This window comes from Zeus faber, assembly GCF_960531495.2.
Source record: "Zeus faber genome assembly, chromosome: 19".
Classification (NCBI taxonomy): Eukaryota; Metazoa; Chordata; class Actinopteri; order Zeiformes; family Zeidae; genus Zeus; species Zeus faber.
The window spans coordinates 11,239,500-11,259,138 of record NC_137206.1 but is presented as its reverse complement, the minus strand read 5'-3'; the positions used below and the strand labels follow the sequence as shown (position 1 = coordinate 11,259,138).

The 19,639-nt window shown below is 44.4% G+C and overlaps 2 protein-coding genes across 4 annotated transcripts in view; one reads left to right on the top strand and one right to left on the bottom strand.

Moving 5' to 3' along the window:
* The window catches only part of snx16 (sorting nexin 16), a 28,051-nt gene extending 18,052 nt beyond the window's left edge, over positions 1 to 9,999 (bottom strand). For 2 of the 3 annotated variants that reach the window (XM_080020704.1, XM_080020706.1), the window contains exons 1-2: positions 9,940 to 9,999; positions 8,165 to 8,577 (exon numbers count right to left, since the gene is read on the bottom strand). In XM_080020704.1, the coding sequence (XP_079876830.1) occupies positions 8,165 to 8,548 (384 nt within the window). In that variant the 5' untranslated portion in view covers positions 8,549 to 8,577; positions 9,940 to 9,999. Of the gene's footprint in view, positions 1 to 8,164; positions 8,688 to 9,939 lie in introns of those variants that run through there. The other variant, XM_080020705.1, reaches the window with a different exon arrangement.
* Positions 10,000 to 10,816: 817 nt separating this feature from the next.
* On the top strand, positions 10,817 to 19,131 carry pigm (phosphatidylinositol glycan anchor biosynthesis, class M). The gene is made up of 8 exons (XM_080019910.1): positions 10,817 to 11,029; positions 11,394 to 11,567; positions 12,188 to 12,308; positions 15,385 to 15,631; positions 16,511 to 16,614; positions 17,117 to 17,271; positions 18,368 to 18,469; positions 18,965 to 19,131. Exons 1-8 carry the CDS (start codon positions 10,859 to 10,861, stop codon positions 19,121 to 19,123), a joined length of 1,233 nt encoding a protein of 410 aa, XP_079876036.1. The 5' UTR covers positions 10,817 to 10,858; the 3' UTR covers positions 19,124 to 19,131.
* Positions 19,132 to 19,639: the final 508 nt, after the last annotated feature.

The window sequence follows — 19,639 nt, the reverse complement described above, 5'->3', positions numbered from 1 at the left end:
CAATCCTTGGAACATTAAGAAGCAGAGAAAAAAAGAAAAAAAAAAGAAAAGAAATAAAAGGTAATTACGGCTGATCAGGTGGAAGCCTTTTCAACTCGTCGAAATGGTTGCCACCTGACATTAAATTCCTCGACCGAACCTCTCAGTGTAAAACTGATTTTCTCGAGTTTGAGAAAAAAACATCATGTCCTCCCCCCAACCAGGGAGACGACGATGGAGGGGGCGAAGAGTTCCGTGAGAGTAGAACCCTCCTTCGTGCCAAGAGGGAAGAAAATGCGATTACATCTGCCTGTTTGGCACGCACGCCTGCCATGTCTACAGGGCTACCAAGACGACGCGATGACGGGACATGGTGGCGGATCCATTTCTAGAACATCTGATTTAGAGTTTTGAAAATGATGCCCCAAAATTGTCTTCGTTGTGGGCAAAAAATTAAAACATATGGCGACGGTCGGCAGGGGCGTGGTTTCACCGCTCTCACATCTGTCGTCCACATTTGGGTATATTTCTGAAGGACCCTAAACGAGGCCCCCTGTGCACACGATGCGGTGGCGCTTACCCGTTCACTTCGTCTTCATCCCACAAGTCGTCCGAAAGCTCAGCATTCATTTCTTTCCCCCGAGCAGCCTTAGCTTCAACAACAGATTTATTATTTGATGACATGAGGCGACGATAAAAATCCAAGAGACGAGCGATTTCTGATTGCGACTAAATTTTAGCCGTTCCTCCCGAGGCCACAGAGTCGGTGGGGAAGGGAATAAAGAACACGGGAGTGGAATGTCGTACTTGAAAGTAACGGGAGAGATGAGAGCGCGGCGAGTCGTATTTGCTCGAGAGATGATTGCAGATGATGAGCAGAAGGGGGGGCGGGTAGGGGATTATTAGTGATTGGACCTAAAGTTGAGGCAGAAGTGAATTTGAAGTGGCGGCGCCGGTGGCGGAACTGATTCCAGATTTTCAGAGAGGCCAACAGCACTGGATTATTTGCGTACTGGGATAGAGAAATTGGGTATGAAGAGCAAAGCGGAGCGGTGAGAGACGCCGACGTGCTGGGTAGAAATAGTGGGATGGATTGAAATATGCGGAGACATTTCGGTAACACAGTGGTACTTTGACTTACGAGTTTAATTCGTTCCGTGACAGAGCTCGTAATTCAATCTGCTCGTATAGCAAATCGATTTTCCCCATTGAAAGTTATTGAAATGCCATTAATCCGTTCCAGCCCACCAAAAAACACCCCAATTTTGTTTTGTTACGTGTTTTTTAATAAAAAAAATGTATTTATAAATAAAAAATATTGTATAAAAACATAATAAAACACAATAAAAGAGAATGTGTAGATCTCTCTTTTCTTCTGCCTTCTCGCAGATGATACCCTCCATCACGCTATCTCCTGCGAGCTGCTTCTCCGTCAACCACACCAACAGCAGATTCTCCATCTTTTCATGGACAACGGTCGGCAGCTTAGACATTATTTTAACACCCTTGGCTGGCGTAATACCCTTTATCGTCTCCTTCTGCTTCAGTATGGTACATATCGTAGAAGTACTACGCTCGTACTGCCTCGCAAACCCATCACACGCACAGCTCGCTCATGTTTTTCTATTATTTTGCGCTTTAAGTCAATGGACATCATCCGCTTCTTCTTCTCAGCACTTTTTTTTTTTTTCGGACCCATGGTTTGAAAAAATAAAAATAAAATTGCCAAAACAACTGCACAAAAAGCACAAATCGCGAGCACAAAACACAAAAGAGATGCTTCCACGCTCAGGTAACCACGTGAAGTGAAGGAGTGAGACGCAGGATGCTGGCCGCATTCGCTCGCCCACCAGCGGCAGTGCACCGGAAGCTCGCTCCTCATAACTCAAATTTTTGCTCGCAAATCAATACAAAAGAATCAACGGAGCGACGGCTCGTCACTCGGAAAACTTGTATATAAGTGCGCTTGTAACTCAAGGTACCACTGTAATAGTCATTTTCACAACATAAATTCTGCCAGTTAAAGGGAGGTTGTCCCATCTCTGGAAGTCGGATTTGAGAAAGCAGGGGAGTGAAATTTGTGGCAAGGAGAGCGGCCTGGACGCGAGTAATATCAACCTCAAGGTATTTCAAGCCCGTTTGGCTTATATGGAAAGGCAAATTTGATTGTTGGCACTGTGAAGCAGTTATATTAATGGGAAAACATTCGCTTTTCTGAAAATTCAACTTATAACCAGAAAAAGAGCCTAATTCCTCTAAGATTTAGAGTATTATGGGGATGGCAGCTGTAGGGTTTGTATCATAAAGTAACAGGTTGTCTGCATACTGAATAATGAAACCTGATGTTCTACTGTAAATCCTCCCGGCAAATTCCGTGTAATAGGAGGGGAGAAGAGCAGTGCTACTGAAAGGGGCTCTATCGCCAAAGTGAATAAAAGGGGGCTTAGAGGGCAGCCTTGGCGAGTACCGCGTGACAGTACAAAATAACCAGATCGCATATCATTAGTGATGATACCAGCGTGTGGGTGAGTGCACAGAAGGCAAATCCATGAAATGAAGTGGTCACCAAAGCAGCAAACAGATATTCCTGCTCTAAATCCCGTCTGTTTCTCCCACACAACGTCAGGGAGAATCACCTCCAGACAGCCTGCCAATCATTTTGCAAACGCCTTGACATCGACATTTAGAAAAGACAAGGGTCTATAGGATCCACAAGAAGTGGGGTCCTTTTCTTTTAACAGAGAGATTGATGCTTGGGTAGGTGGTAAAATACCACGTTCTATCGACTCACTGCAACCTCCAGAAGAAGTGGGGCTAGTTTATCACAAAATTTCTTAAAAAAAAACTCAGTCGGGTAGCCATCCGGGCCTGGGGCTTTATTAGTTAGCATTAATTAAATTGCTCTTATAACTTCATCTAGCTTCAATGACGAGTCCAAATCACCTGCAGTGGCAGGGTCGATAGTGGGTGTTTCCAAATTGTCAAGAAATCGGTCCACAGTAGTAGAGTCAGCAGGAAAATCCGATTTGTAAAGAGAAGAGTAGAATGACTAAAATGTTGCACTGACATCAGCGGGGTCACAGAGCAGGTTACCGGAGGTGTCTCTAATTTTAGGGTTCAGAGGCAGCTCGACGCTTCAACTGGCGGGCAAGCAGACGACCAGCCTTATCGCTGTATTCATAATAGCGACTGTAAAAGCATACGCCCAGCTTGTCCAATTGAGAGCAAATCAAATTCAGTTTGCAAAGTGATGCGTTCCATACATAGCTCGGGGCTAGGGTGTGTGGCGTATTGGTGGTCTGAACTAAGAATAGAGTCAGTGAGTCTGATTTTTTTCCAGCTTTATACTGCTTAGTGAGGTTGGCAGAGTGGGAGATAATTTGACCTCTGAGACAGGCTTTTAGTGACTCCCATATCAGAGAATGCCAAATTGAATCTCAGCTCTGTTGACGTCAAGAAGTGTGTCCATCGAGGAGGAAATATAATCACAAAACGCTTTCTCCGAAAGGAGAAGAGAGTTGAACCTCCAAGGGGGCCCGGATTTTACTATGAGGAGTGTAAGGACATATCAAGAGCCAGAGGGGCATTCTCTTATGACTATTACTAGATACTCTGTGGAGGTCACTCTGGGAAGGAGAAAAAAAAAATATTAATAATAATAATAATAATAATAATAATAATAATAATAAATAAATCAAAAATAAAAATCAACACGGGAGTAGGTGTACGTGTGAGAAAAAGGAGAACTCTTTTGCATGTGGCCTAATGTCCTCGGGCCTGCGCAGCCGTTCTGTCACACAAAATCTTGAGAACGATGTCGACCTCGCTGAGGGAGATGCTGTCTTAGGGTTGGAACGGTCTAACTGTGGATCTATGACACAATTGAGGTCGCCTCCGACAATTAAGAGATGAGTATTCGCACAGGGAAGGCTACTCAGTAGTTTGTTTGCAAAACCTCATCAAAATTTAAGGCGTACACATTCACTAGCGAAACTGGTGTCTGAAACAACAAACCGGCAACAATTAAAAAGCTCCCATTACACCGCTGGCCTTGGAATTAAACGTGGAATGGAGGGTTTAGTTAAACCATGGTTTAGGTACACTGGGGTGATGCTTGAGGCGCATATGCGTTTCTTGAATAAAAGCTATGGAAGGAACCAGATTCAAGGGAAGCAGAGTTGAATGCATTATCGGCCATATTATTATTGTTAACAGAATAATTTTGGAAACAAAATGACCCAGTGAAGTAGAAAAGATAAAAAAAATTACATAAAAAATTACATCACATAGATCGAGCACTGAGTTCACACACCACACACACACACACACACACACACACACACACACACACACACACACACACACACACACACACACACACACACACACACACACACACACACACACACACACACACACACACACACACACACACACACACACACTATAAACCCCATACGAACCCCCCAACCAATGTCTTCCTCCCCAAACGATGAAGACTGCAGGTTATTCCGTAGTTGGACTTCCGATGCATACTAACAGGGACGAATCCTCTTCTTTAGCAGAGGGGCTCCCAAGTAGATTCACAACTATTGCCGCACAGCCGCCCCGCGTAACATAGGCCATGCCATAATAAACACGGTCCTGTCCTGGTTAAACTCCAAAGAGGGCGTTCGGCGGGCTTAAGGGGCTCGCTCCGGTCTGACTGACGCCTGCGTCCCGAGTTCAGCACGGTTTTGACGGTCCGAAAAGTGGAGGTTGTAGAACTTCTGGGCCTCGTTCGGGCATTTGAAAAGCCCTCCTCACCCGGTTCTGGCCCGCACGCAGGCGAGCGGGGGAAAGGAGAGAAAACTCTACGCACTTCTCATACACGCTGCGTTTCACGGCGGCAAAGGAAGCTTGTTTCTTCGCGACACTGGTATCATATCAGTGGGAGAAAAAAAAGATATGGTGCCCGCCATATTGGAGCTGCCGTTGGTCCCTCTCTAGTCTCGGATGACGCTCCTTTTTCATGGAAATAGTGGAACCTGACAACGCGCACCCTTGGCCTGGCGTCGGTCTTTCCACTTGTAATATGGGGCGGGCCAATGCGCTGTGCTCTGCCGCGGATCAGGGGAGAGTGGAAAAAGTTAGGGCCTAGGACCTCCGCCAAAAAAAAAAGTCACTCGTGAACGTAACCGTGTCCGCTCCTTCCGTTTTTTCCGGAATGCCAACAACCCGCGGATTGTTGCGCCTTGAACGCGATTCCGAATCCTCTGCGTGGGCCTTAAGTTAGCTGATCCGGACACTGAGATCCGACATCGCTGCATCCACGTCAGCCAGCGTCACGGTGTGGGACTCCGTGGTGCACTTCGTCTCCTCCAAAGCGGCGGTAATAGGTTTCGGAGACTCTTCGATAGTTGTTTTGTGTGTAAAAGTGTAAAAGTTAAGAGTGTTAGTCAGGTCGGCAATCAATATTGAGCGGAGTTTTTCCAGGTACGGCGGTAGATTGGCACAATGACAGACCGGCGGCATGGCTCCTTCTTCGCCGGCCAAACCTTTCCCAGACTTGTGTTTGAAACGGCTTGCCATGGCGGTCAAGAGCAGAAATATAAGCTTGCGTCCAAAGTTGGCGAAGTTCGGAACATTAGGTGAGATTTATAATAAAATGAAGGCCTGATATAGTTAAAAAAAAAAAAAAAAAAAAAAAGTAGAAAAAAGTCTCGGGAGCCTCTCCGGCAACGTCCTCTCCGCTCACATGAAAAACCTTTCTTCCAACTGCAAATAGGCCTGCAGATGTCTTGGGTAAATTTAGAGACATTATATTCATATTTTTAGTGAAATAACACCGCAACCATCGATATTAAAGACCCTGCCCATTTATTACAAAAATCTGATGAAAAGGAAACTCAATGCAACTATGCCAGATTATGTTGGTATGTGGTTTAGGTATGTGATTGTGTTTAAAAGTCTGAGTTAGACTCTACGAGCACAGTGTCCAAACAAATGGCAGACCGACAGACAGACAGACAGACAGACAGACAGACTCTATAATCTATATTTTAACTGAAGAAATCCGGCCCGCTGCACGCGAGGCCGTAGCCTGCGGAGCTCTCCATGGTCCTGCAGGTTCGAGGCACCACTTTATCGCTATTCCCTATAACTTTTAGTTGTTTTTTTCGATATCTTTCGAGTTTAATCTGGGTTATAGAGATGTTTTTGTCAACGTTTGTGACGTCTTTTTGTACAAAAGATTATTCACAGTTTCAATAACTATCTTTTGGAGTACGTTTTGAAAACCACCATGGACTGCTACGCGTTCCGCTACCTACAGTATCATAATAATTATATTATTAATAATAATAATAATAATAATAATGTCAAAATATTATTTACAGATCACTGGAAAGTCTGGGCATGACATCCCTTATAAATGCGCTTCAGTTGCATCAGCTCTCTGAAGACGAAAAGCGCAGCGCTGCCTTTTATTTTGCCCTTTTTTCTGGTCTTGCACAGTCACCACTAGGTCTGTACAAACAGTAATAGCATCACTACTGCGTGTGGCTATTAGCGTCGGTGTTTGTGAATTGGACTGTTTTTGCAACGAGTCTCATTTGCACCAAATGTATGCATAATACCTAATTTAAATACTCGCAAATAGCACCGGCGCACCGGGACACAATTTGTGTGGCAGCACAGTCAGGGGTGCATTTCACCATTTGTAGGTGCTTTGTGGATTAAGACACTCGCTTTTTCTGTAATTTGCATTGGTTTAGCAGGCGCAAAAACCCGCACAATCGCTTTGAGAATACACCCCAATGTAAAACACTTTTCCTATCATAGTACAAACCTACACTGGCTGTTTTTGGACACAAAATTCGAAGCTACGTGCTACTCAGACTGTGAGAACTTCTCAAATAACTGATTCAAGAGGTTTATTCGTCACATACATACACATGAAAGTATGTATATGTATGTGACGAATAAATCTCTTGAATCAGTTATTTGAGAAGTTCTCACAGTCTGAGTAGCACTTAGCTCTGGAGGTGGGATCCAGTATGTTGGGTAGTAAGGATGTGCCAAAGTCTATTTATTTTTTAATTTTTTTTTTTTTTTTTGACTAGTTGGTGGGTAGTCTGAATGACAGAATGTTACACTAAGCGAGAGAAAATACTTCCTTACATGACAAAACGAGGGCTGTCATTACTGGAGCTCATGTTATTTCAAGCTCATGGAGTTGCCGCGAGATTTCGCGGGCTCTTGAGCGGTACATTTCAGTTTTCCCTGCTCACATTATTAGTATTTTTTTTTTATAACAATATGCTTATGCCCCTTGTCAGCTCCAATGAGTTCCAGGAGGTGGGTTGGATTGAAATACTCTTGAAACAAGAGGAGTCAGTTTCGAGAGTTACCCCTCTAAATGAGTTTCATTGCACATTGCCCAGTTATAAAACGCAGGCTCCTTTTGTAATGACACTTTGGCAAAAATCGCTCTATGTGGAATTAATGTAGAACCTTCAAGAGAACATAAATGTCTCTATAAACCCATTTGACCTGACGCCCCAGGTCAAAGATGTTAAGGGCTGTTAAAAACGTTAAAAACTATGTTCACGTGTTAACTCTGATCACGTCATGCGCTGGCTCATTTTTTAGTAGGACCATGACCCTGAAGCTACAGTGGGTGCAGCTACCCCACACTCAAAGGCATAGATAACAAATCCATCCCTGTAAGCAAACACTTCACCTTCACCGCTCACTGGAATAGTGTGATGTTGGCTTAGCTTGAATTTGAAATGCACATAATGCCCATTTTTGTTCCCAGCCTCAGCAGATCCCTAAATCCTTCCCCCAAACGCTGACTCTCTAAGCAGTGGAACTTCAAATAGCCTCAAAACTGGCTTATATTAAACCTCCACTGAGGCAGGTTTAACTTTTGTTCCCCCCCCCCCCCAAGTAAGAAGGTTGTTGTTGTATTGATTAAATCATATCAGAGGTTAGAGACTATATTTTCCAAATGACAATTTTTGTTCTATATCGTTACTTCAATCTATACCGTTTTCATATCTGTTTTGTTGCGTGTCTCTTCTTATAGAGGATGTGGTACAAAAAGCTACTTCGCCTTTCGAGATTTAAGTCCACTCTGGTCTTAGATAGAATACCGTCCTAGAGACTGGGCCATAATGTCTAAACGGCCTGCGTGTCATACCGTGAACTTGGCCCGCTCTTCCATGACTTCGTATCCCAAAACGGTGGGGGTGATGGGCCGCTCGTTGTCCTGCTGCGTCCCTGCGGGGTCCGACGCCGAGCGGGGGCAGCAGGAGTACTCCACCGAGGACTGAAGCGCGCCGTTCACCCTGGCTCGCGTCACCGGACTCTGGAAGGGCGGCGGCGGCGTCCGGCTCCGGCTGCTTCTCTCCAGCCCCTGGGACTGGTGCTGGGAACCCCCCCGGCCCTGCCGGACCTCCCTGGCGGAGGAGGATTCGGAGCTGCTGGAGACGCTTCCGAGGGACGCGGCTCGCTGCGGCCGCCGAGGCTTGCCGCCGCCGGCCCTTTCCAAGGGCAGGGGAACAGGCACGAAGGGGGACGCCATCTTCCTGAGCTGCGCTGTTACTCCTGTAACTGCAAAAGCAAAGCTTCACTGAGTGAACTCAACCTTGACTTTTCTTCCAAGGGCTGCTGTGGGATGGGGCTAACCAACCGCAACGGGGCCCAGCAAGGAATAAAATCCCGATAAGGCAAAATCTTACCAATCTGGATGAAAAAGAACAGAAATGACCAGAAAATACGAGGCGAGGAGTAGATCAATTAATCTGCCGTGGAGACAACAGACAATGAGCCTGGTGCCGAGCACTTAATAAGCTTTACACAATTCGGCTGATAAGGCGCCCACAGAGCGTGTCCCTGGACACAGTCGGAAATGAGGGCAGCAGACGTTAAGGACGAATGAATTATTGACATGATGCATCCACTGCAATTCATTATTCATTGAGTCACTCAACGTGCACAAAACATAAGGTGTGCGAGTGTAGCCTATCACTGTTATGATATATAGTAGTACAGTGTGTTTGTGTCCCTTTCCACCCCAAAACAGTGTTTATGTCCATTGAATACTGCAGACATATATAAACATAAGCATTATTGGTGTAAAAGAAAATAAATGATGACCCTGTGCATCGGGGCAAATGTGCACGCTATTATAACATGTACCAAAAACGGATTAATACGATAAGATGTATGCCCGGTATGTAGTTCAGAGAGGTTTGCCCCCATTCTGACAAACCCCATTAACCATCACAAATATTAATATGCCATTTGAGCAAAGACCCCTTTTCGTACCCTTGTAATATTACCTACAGGGGAAGGTAAATAGAAGAAACGGGGCCTGGGGGACATGTGTAACCTGTTCTGCTCCCTTTTTGCTGCGTGTTTTACTTGGTGATCTTCGCCTTCGACGAGACACAAAAGGCGGTTTGAAGTTGTACGGTTACCGGGGGGAAAAAAAAAAAAAGTACCAGCTACCCGAAACCGCTGCCGGGTTTTCGCGAAAACAAATAACAAGAAATGAGCCTTGAAATGGACTGAAATACGCCACCTCATAGCCGCCTGCAGCGCCAAATAATGGTCAAAAATATAAAAAAAGAAACCCGCACGACGGGATCGTTTATAGCGAAAATCGACGGCATTTAAGGCGGCCCGCATTTTAAGTCAATTAACCTAATAGCACAGACCGGGCTCCGAACAACAGACCACCTTAACTGACCCCTCGGTTACGTCCGCTCGGCTAACCCGACGTTTAACCGACGGTGCGTAAGCGGCAACTGGTACGTGCGCGCACACTGTTATAAGCTACCGGTCGTTTGGATGTGCAGACTTATTTTTTAAATTCTTTTTGGTTTCGTTATTTCGATCACCGAATCTCCGCGTTTCAACGAGTAATGCGACCTGAGGTGGGATAAATTAGCATAGCAAGCTGTTACCCACAGCCAGTTGCCGCTTCTCCTCCGCAGCAGCATCGGCGGCAGCCGCAGCAGCCGGGACGTGTGTGACGTCAAAGTCAACAAAGAGAATCTGGAAAAGCGAGACTTACCGTCGGCTCCCGTTTCCCCCCCACCCACCCACCCCGATTAAAATGTTGATTTTATCCACCGCGAAGCCGCCCGCCTCCCGGTCCCACTCATGGCCGCCTTGCCTCGCGTTACACAACACGGCGGACGGAAGACGCACAGCGTGCGAGTTCTGGTCGGTGCGTCGGTGGACTCGGTGGCTTCGGCGCGTCGGCTGTGTTCATCGTCAGACGGTCGCGATTAAATCGGATTAAATCACGAGCGGGGATTGATATATATCGTGAGCAGTTGTAAACATAAGATAATCTCTTGAGCGTACTCTATTTAATAATAAAAAAAACCCCGTAGTTAATTCAATAAATACATGGATAAAATTCACTACACGGGTATATTTATGTAGGCCACTTAGGCGCTTCCAAGAAGGAAGTATTTATTATTTTTTTGAAACCATAAATTATCACATCTTTTATATCTTATTGGCCCCAAAAAAAAATACATAATGTTCTACGACTAATTTTATATGATTTAAACCCCAATGACAAGTTGATGAAAGGGGCGTGCTCGGTGACGGCAACATGAAAATAAACCTTTGTCGATGATGTGCAGAGATTAAAAAAAAAAAAAAAAAAAACTTTTAACAGTACAGGTCCTTCAATTTTGACTGGGGTCGGGGGTTGATACGTCGTATTTACAGATCTCCCACGGACCTGGCAACCCGGCGGCGGGGCCCGGGCACACGTTTCCGGATCCGGTCAAACGGGCAGCGTCGCGGGGCTTCGGGCGCCGAACTGGAACGCTCCGCCCCGGTGCCTTCGACCGACCGACCGACCGTCGCCATGGAGACGTTCTTATCGGGCATGAAGGAGAAGCGCGTCCTCGCCACCGCGCCCTTTGTCATACGCCTGGCGCTGGTCGCCTGCGGCGCCTACCAGGACAGCACCATGGAGGTGAAATACACCGACGTTGACTATCACGTGTTGACGGACGCTGCGGGGTTCGTCACCAAGGTAACGTGCGTGGCGGTGACCAAACGGGGGGTCCGCGTCTCGCCAGGAGTCCCCGAAGGAATTGCGGAGGGTCCGCAGTATATGTGTCTATTATATAATTGATTTTAACGTTTTGAATATATTTATATGTATTACTAATTATTTTACTTGATTTTTTTTTTTTCATTTAAATGTTAAACCGCTTGACAGTTTAATATAGGGAAAATAAAGTGTGTACACCTTTTCTAGTGGGGTTTGTCGTTCTTCAGAGCTCAGTCTGCCAGGGGGAAGTTACCTGCCGAATCCTGCAAATTGAGCACAAACAGTTAGGCTGCTGGGAACGCCTTCATCTCAGTACGACTGCTCGACGGTGCCTTTTGTGCAGGGCGAGTCACCATACAACAGATCGACGTACCGCTACACTCCTCTGCTGGCCTGGCTCCTCACCCCCAACATCTACCTGCACTTCACGTTCGGCAAGATCCTCTTCGTCGTCTGCGACGTGCTGACGGGGCTGCTCATCTACCGGATCCTCCGCCTCCGGGGGCTGAGCGCCGAGGTCTGTTCAGAAATTCCAGGTTCAGTGAAGTAAATGTCGCGCCATGTTTCAGCTCCATCCCTGCACCGGTCCAGGCCGTCGGTTTGACCTCTGGGTTGATGCTGATGAGCAAATCCGCGCGGTTGGACTCGAAAACCCTGCAGCAGAACTTTACGATGCAAAGTTCTTCCACCTCTGTGTTAAGGTTCTGTCTTTCAGCCCGTTTGGGGAGATTTATTTGTGTAGTTAACAGTGTTGTGTTGTCAACAGTTTCAGTCCCCCGCCTCTGCCTCAAAGAGATTTACAAATACCCCCATTCACAGCACAGTCGGATGACCCCTAGGGCCCAGAACCCTTGGAGGAGCAAATAAAAACTCCCCCAAAAAAGGAAACCTCGTGAAGGGTGTGAATTTAGGAACCCCCTCTGCCCAGTATGTGGGCAGACATATGACTATAAATAAACAATAAGCTTATTCCCTGTCTTGTGCCTCACTTTCTATCACATAGTCATGACTTCCTTTTTATGACCACTGGTTATGTTCATAGGTAGATATAGGTAAATGGGGATATTTAAGTAAAGCAAAAGAGATTTGGAGAAATGGACCGATGGCACAGATGTTTTTTGTTTTTTTTGTGACCAGGCGGCGTGCGGTGCCAGCTCCCTGTGGCTCTTCAACCCTCTGCCCATGGGAGTGTCAAGCAGAGGGAACGCAGAGTCGGTCATGGCTGCCTTGGTGCTGGGGACACTGCTCTCTATAGAAGGTAGGCCGTCCAAAATATGACATATGGTTTACATAAGTAAAAATTGACCTCACAGCCCCCGTGGTTCACAAATATATTCCATCTAGATTTTATTTATTTAAATACTGACGCACAAAAACAGGCTGTCCACTCAGTAGATTGCTCTTGATGATGCCAGACCAAACAATAACAATATTTTAGCATAAATAATAGTGGTGTAATGGATCGCCCTCCACGGTTCGGCATGTGAATCGCGGCTCAATTGCTAAATTTAACCATCCGAGCGAAATACAGTTTCACTGCCGCCGTTACTTTTTAAAGTCATGATTCCATAAACCTCGACTCAGAGTTGCAGTGAAAAGAAGACAGACGAGACAGATGCGTGGTGTGTGTTACTCTGAAGCTCAATGATTGGTTCATCGGGGTGTCACCATTCCGCGATTCGATCGAAACGAGCGTTCGATTTCGAACCTCCAAATCACAATCAGGTTCGCCATTCTCCCCGTTTCATTTGTCCGACGTGAACGTGTTCTCCAATGTACCGTTATCTTAAAAATAACACGTGCACTGCATCACTAAAGCGGAGGTTTTCGGGGGGGGGGGGTGAACCGAAGCCCGAGCCGCAGGAGCCGGAGTTCAGCTGGAGTGCAGTGTGTGCGTTCTCACAATTTAAAGAGAGAGTGTGCCCCGATTCAATACAATATGATATTTAACCATATGTCCAGTTGATTTGTCCACTTGAGAGGGCAGAACAGAGACAGGCAGCTTGAGGTGCGGGTCTGCACCTGTACGCGCGCCATTAGAGTAGTTAACGTTATGGACATGATTTAGATTGTGATGCCACAAAATAAGATAATAATGTTAAACGGAGCATGATGCTGTCATGGGGGGGGGTAGTCTGATTGGAGTAGAGCGTGCAGAGCGGACGCGGGCGTGGAGGGCGGAGGAGAAGCGACACTTGCAGTGTCTTGAAAGGTTTGTCTCTTTTCCGTGAGACGGCTCTGACGGCTCCCAAGCGTTTCTTTTATCTATGAAATTGTATGAAATATTTTGTTCATATTTATTCCGCCACAAAAATATAACATTATTTATAATGATTTAATGTGACTGGACCCAAAGTTACTAATTGAAAAACGAGGGTTGTTTTTTTTTTGTTTGTTTTTTACAAATCAAAAGTCGATAGGGTTAGTGCTGAAATAAATACATACAGTACTGTTTAAATTGAATCGAATCGTGTATTGAGAGATGCAAACTTCTCTACAACGACGACTGTAACTCGCTTAGTTCTGAACCGATTTCTATGAACATGATACTGGTTATTGTTACTGGGATTAAATTCAGTTACTGGGGGCGGATCTAATCAGATTTTTTAATTCTCTACCATGTTTAAAGGAAGAAGGTATCATGCGTGCCTCATACTGCACTTTGATTTAACAATTGAGTATTGAATATTTAATGTATTTTAAGATTTTATTTAAACATTTAGACATCTTGAAAGTTGTTTTCATTTAAGACCATGGCCAAATGTTGCTTGCTTTCAGTGTTTTACAGAATACATGGAAAGGAAGTTATATTGGTCTCCCTTTTTAAATTTTTTTTTTACTGATTTGAGAAATGATCCGATCCGTGACTCAAAACCGTGACACGATCTGAACTGTGAGTTTTGTGATGCGTTGCACCCCTAATGAATAATGAGGTGCATATAGACGTATTGTAACCTTACGACAAGTAGTATCATTTAAAACGTAATAAGATACGTTTTAAATGAGATCAAATGCATGTACACACATTAACAAAACTTAACAGGGAGCAGCACAATGCTATCTATTGAACCTAATATGGGCATGTGGCTGGTATGGTCAAGTAAAGTACTAGTAAATATTCTGGTACAATAAATATATTTCCATATTGTATAAATATATCTCTATTATTATGAGATAGTAATAATTGCATTATAATATTAACAGAAATTAAAATAATAGAATATAACTGCAGGCAGAAATACACAGGGTCCAGCTTATTCGTGTAAGGTCCGATTATTTGTGTTAAGTGAAATGCATCACAATCTACTAACAACTTACTTTACGTTCAAACATCAAAAATTGTTGACTTATGTCGGATATTTACGTTCATAATTTCTTTTAGAATATTGTGACTGACCTTCAGAGTGACCTGGACATATAAACGCAACCTAATTACATTCATGGGATTCCATTTTTGAGCAACTTTCATGGCATATTATGGCAATTATTATCAAATAATTTGTTTATTATAAACACTTTCTGACTTTTTATTAACGTTTTTTAAGTTTAGGCGTAGTAAAATGTTTATACATGATGTGTATTACAAACAAAGTATTTTATTTTTCATTTTCTGCCATATCATATCATTGCTCTTTTACCTTCATTGCATTGAAGTATCCGTAGTGTCAGTGACGGGAGATGACGTGTCTGTTATACGTCACTTATGACGTTTTCACGTAGATTTACGATAACAGTTGAAATTACGTCATGTATTTGTAAAGTTTCGTTGAGTTAAATTTACTTCGTTTACATTTTCAGTAAGTAAAATTTTGTTTAAAATAAGAAAAACATTGTAAATCTCATCTAGTTTATTTTAGAAAGAGACGTGTCTGTTAACCAGACCAAACAAATAATTCAGGTCAAATTTGTTTGATTTTTCATTAATATATCCTCCGTATGTGGATCGATTTGGATGAAATTTAAACCACGAGATCCTCGTTACAGAGCAGTTCAAACAACACCTCAACCGTGTTTCGAGCTCATGCCGAAGTTTGTTTGTTCCAAATACTGCTCCCTTTTGTGGATCGATTTGGATGAAACTTCTACCACGAGGTGTTTGTGACAGCGCGGTTCAAACAACCAACAATAAACCGAGTTTGAGTGTTGTGCAGAAGTTGGTTTTCTAGATAGTGGGGGCTGGACCCCTAATAATGGTAATCATACGACTAATATTGCTAATATTAATGATAATAGTAAATCGTATTATTTATAATGATGATGATGATTATAATAATAATATGGAATTATCGCTATATTATATATACTATATTATAATTTTAAAATAATAATTCCAGGCCGACGTCTCACGCGTGCAGCCGTACTGTATGGCCTCTCGGTGCACATGAAGATCTACCCCGTCACGTACGCTCTGCCCATCGCCCTGACGCTGCGCTCCCCGGGGGCCGGAGCGGAGGAGGGGAGGACTCAGAGGTGGAGGAGGGCGTCGGCGTTTGTCGGCAGCTTCCTGAACCGAGAGCTGCTCCTCTTCGCGGGCGTGGCTGCCGGAGTCTTCCTCGGGCTCACCGCGCTCTTCTACCGCATGTGAGAGCCGTCTTGGGGGGGGGAACCCTGTGAAGACAAGATAATTCAGGACGATGTCGATTTTAAAATGCTGAGGTGGAAAATTCCAGGTTCGGAAAGTAGAAAGTTCCGCCATGTTTTTGCTACGGCGCTGCGCTCATCTAGTTGATTTCACTCAGTAGTCCACACGGTTCACTCAAATTCCCGGTGTGGATGTAACTTTCTCAACCCAAATTTTACACCTCTGTTAAAATTCCACAAAAAGTGTTGGTATCCTGAGTGTGTCATTTTTTTATTCCTTATAAATGCTTAAAAACAGCATTAATTGGACTTTTAGATTATAAGGTCACTAAATGTGTCCTCACGATCCCAATGTCCTATTAATGCAGGTGTGTATCAGATATGTTGTTGTCCTTTTAAACCATACACACCCCAGTCCCCATTGCAGTGTTGGACGAACACAGACACACACACAATGCACACAGGACACACACACTGTACATTCTTGTAGCGGTATCAAAGTGAAGTCCGAGTAAATTTACCTGGTAAGGGCACCTGTAACCAAAAACATTTAGTATAGTAAAACAAACACACGCGTGAATTGGTCCAGGGATTGATTCACTTGAACACTCCTCCACTACAGAGTTGTTTTCTGTATCTTCTCACTGTACATGAACTACGATGTTTCGATGGTCAACATTAAGGGCCGTTTTGAATGTATTGAATACCTGCACGTCATTACGGGTGTGAATAGGTATCTCTGTATGTCTTCCTGATTTAACTGCAAAATGTACAGACAACGGCTCCAGTGAACCTGACGTCCAGTCCCTTCAAATGTGATGAATGACTTTTGTCTGATATCGTGGCAACTTCCACGTCTCCTCTCATCTCTCCGCTCAGGTACGGCTGGGACTTCCTCCACGAGACCTACTTGTACCACCTGACCAGGAGGGACATTAAACACAACTTCTCTCCGTACTTCTATATGCTCTACCTCACTGCGGGTGTGTATCCATCCATCCATCCCTCCCTCCCTCCCTCTGTCCTTCTTCCATCTATTTTTTTTAACCGGTTCAGATTCCGACCACAAGCCACGTAGCCCTCATCACGTACTGTATCTTTTCTGTTTCTGCTCGCGCTTCCTGTGCAGATTAGACAAGTGGTGTAAAGCGGTTTCGTCATCGGTTGACATGCAGATTAAAATACTGTACCCTTTTTTTTTTATTATTATTATTATTTTTTTATAATAACTTTAAACATTTTTAGCAATTCTCCCGGATCGTCTCACCTCCAATACTGCAATATTTGCTTGTTTACTTTCGCTAGTTTTGCATTTTCAGTCCCTTCTATGGTGACTTACAGCGCGACGAATCGGAAAACAAGGACCACTCTGTCGTTTTTTACATCAGGTTTTCTTTCCCCCCCCCTCCTGTGTCCTTCCCTTTGTGTCCGCCACAGTCCCGCCCTGAAGACAGACAGTTTTTCTCACACTCTGTCCTCCTCCAGAGAGCGAGTGGAGCCTGCTGCTTGGCCTCGCCGCCTTCCTGCCCCAGCTCGCCCTGCTGCTGCTCGTCTCCTGCGTGCATCACGGGGACCTGGCGCTCTGCTGTTTCCTGCACACCGCCATCTTCGTCTCCTTCAACAAAGTCTGCACCTCGCAGGTGCGCTGTCAAACCAGTGCTTCTGGGAACAGCGATAAGTCATGGATGTTTGGTTTTTTTTTATCAAAAATTCACATTTGAGGAAGATATGTGGGCGGTTTGGCAGACACAGATTAGGCCTGATTTTAGACTAAATCCCACTTTTAATCTGGACTGAAATGGCCGTTCTGAGTCATGGTTTAAAATAGTGTCAGACTTGCCCTTGTCTTACTTAAAAACAAACAAAAAAAAATCAGATTTCTAGAAGGAATATTAGAGTTAATATGCTGTGGGTCTAAGTGAAGGTTTAAATTAAAGCTGGCCAGATGCAGGTTTATCTTCAGATGAATGGACGTGGCTCTCCAGGTGAACCAGCTTGATCTGGACAAAGACCAGCGCCTAAACCACACAGAAGGAGCTGACTAGTCATGAGTGTAGAACTTCATAGTTTAGAACTAATGGATCTTAAATTAAGCAAAAGTCCCAGTAAGGCATTTTTGATCATGGATATGGATTAATTTAAGTAGCATTATCTTTGATCTGATTTTTAGTAAACCCTGTCTGCAAAACCGCCCCAAAGTGAGTTATTGTGACAAGGCCTTTACGGTCATAAGTTATTCTGTGTATTTGTGTGTTATTTGGAGATAAGAGTTATAGTGTTCCTTTTTAAAAAATAAATAAAATTGTGAAAGCAATGGCACTTCCACAACTAATGGATTTAACAAACAAAAAATACAGAACAGAAAAATGACAAAGAACCTTTGATTACCTTTGAAAAATATGTGTCTTGCCCTAGTTGTCAGCGGCAATTTGAGATATTATAATTTGAGCGTAGGTTCCTCACATACCGTTCACATTGTCCAATAACTGTAAAAAGAAACTATAACCGAAAATTATGAAAGCCATCACCTGGAAAATAGTCCGGTAATGTAAACGTGTACGCTGACTCAATTTGACAGCGCCGTGGTCCTCTTCAAGGTCACCTCCTCACGTCACTTATCCTTTGTGTCCCACACACACACACACACTCATTATCAGCTCGACCCGTAATTGATTCGATTCATTCCCAAGGTGAACGCATTGACTCACCGTGGCCTCGGTGCGTTCTTTCCTCCAGTACTTCCTGTGGTACCTGTGTCTGCTGCCTCTGCTCATCCCGTACCTGAGCCTCTCTCTCAAGCGGGGCGCGGCGCTGCTGCTCCTCTGGTTCGCTGGACAGGTAATTGGCCACAGAAACCATCCTACGACGACCGGACCAGATAGTTCCCAGAACACGGCGACTTTCTCTTATTGGGGGTCTCACGTTGCGTCGGCTTCAAATGGCAAAAGTGCCGTGGTTTTCTTATTTATTTTTTTATTCGCTTGAAAATAAATGAGCTCTCTCTTATACCCCTTTCCCACCGCAGCCAAAACCCGGTAACACACGCTAACATCCGGCAATCATTTCATATCCCATTTAGAATCCAAAGTCAAAAGCGGAAGTTGTTGAATTATTTCCCGCCTGTGCTTTCCCGTTACCGTCTCCTCTACTGTTTTGTTTCCAATCACAAAAACTGCATTTCTCCTGGTAATGGGAAAGGTGTCAGTTGCATATTTTTAACTAAGGTGAAAAAAAACCTTAGTAAACCTGCTAATTCTGGCGCAAAAACGGTATTATGTTTAGGAATATAAAACAGTTCAGAGTTCATCTTTCTCCGTCTCTTGGTACCATCAGGCGTTGTGGTTGGGCCCAGCCTACCTCCTGGAGTTTCAAGGCCGCGACACCTTCCTGATGATCTGGCTCGCCGGGCTGCTCTTCCTGGCCATCAACTGCTTCATCCTGATTCAGATCATCGTCCACTACAAACCAGCGCGGAGCCTCAAGGTCGAGTGACGCTCCGACACCTCGCTGCGGATCGTGTGGAAAAGACATAAATGACCGTCGGCGGGAGATGTCATTCGTCGACATTATATTTTTATATTGTTGTTGTTTTTTTTGTCTGAATGATATATCAAAAATGGAATGTTTTCCTAATGTACATATCAAGAATAAAGTTTTGGGAACATTTGGGCCCTTTTCAAACGTAGTGATCCCTTTAATCCAAAGTGAGATTGGAATATAACCACTTTATGTATTTAGTCAGTGTTGCGGTTGCTGGATGGTGGAAAGGTGTCGAAACGTTCACACACACACACACACACACACACACACACAATTAGTCGATTGGTGTCTAGCATGTAAGAAGTCACTGTCCACGGTCAACATAAAACAAAATAAAAAAAAAAAAATGTACACCTCTTCCCACATGAAACACAATGATAACAGTCGGTATCTCTAGCGTTTTAAAACCGCATGACGCCGTGATTTCCGCAAACGGACGCGTTTCTTTTCGGGCTGCAGTGCGTGGCC

What these genes read in the sequence shown, in the direction of transcription:
- pigm (XM_080019910.1), top strand. Translation starts at nt 10,859, where the DNA reads ATGGAGACGTTCTTATCGGGCATGAAGGAGAAGCGCGTCCTCGCCACC. An exon ending in ACAAAGTCTGCACCTCGCAG is followed by an intron (nt 17,272 to 18,367) that starts GTGCGCTGTCAA and finishes TCTTTCCTCCAG; the next exon opens with TACTTCCTGTGGTACCTGTG. An exon ending in TCCTCTGGTTCGCTGGACAG is followed by an intron (nt 18,470 to 18,964) that starts GTAATTGGCCAC and finishes TGGTACCATCAG; the next exon opens with GCGTTGTGGTTGGGCCCAGC.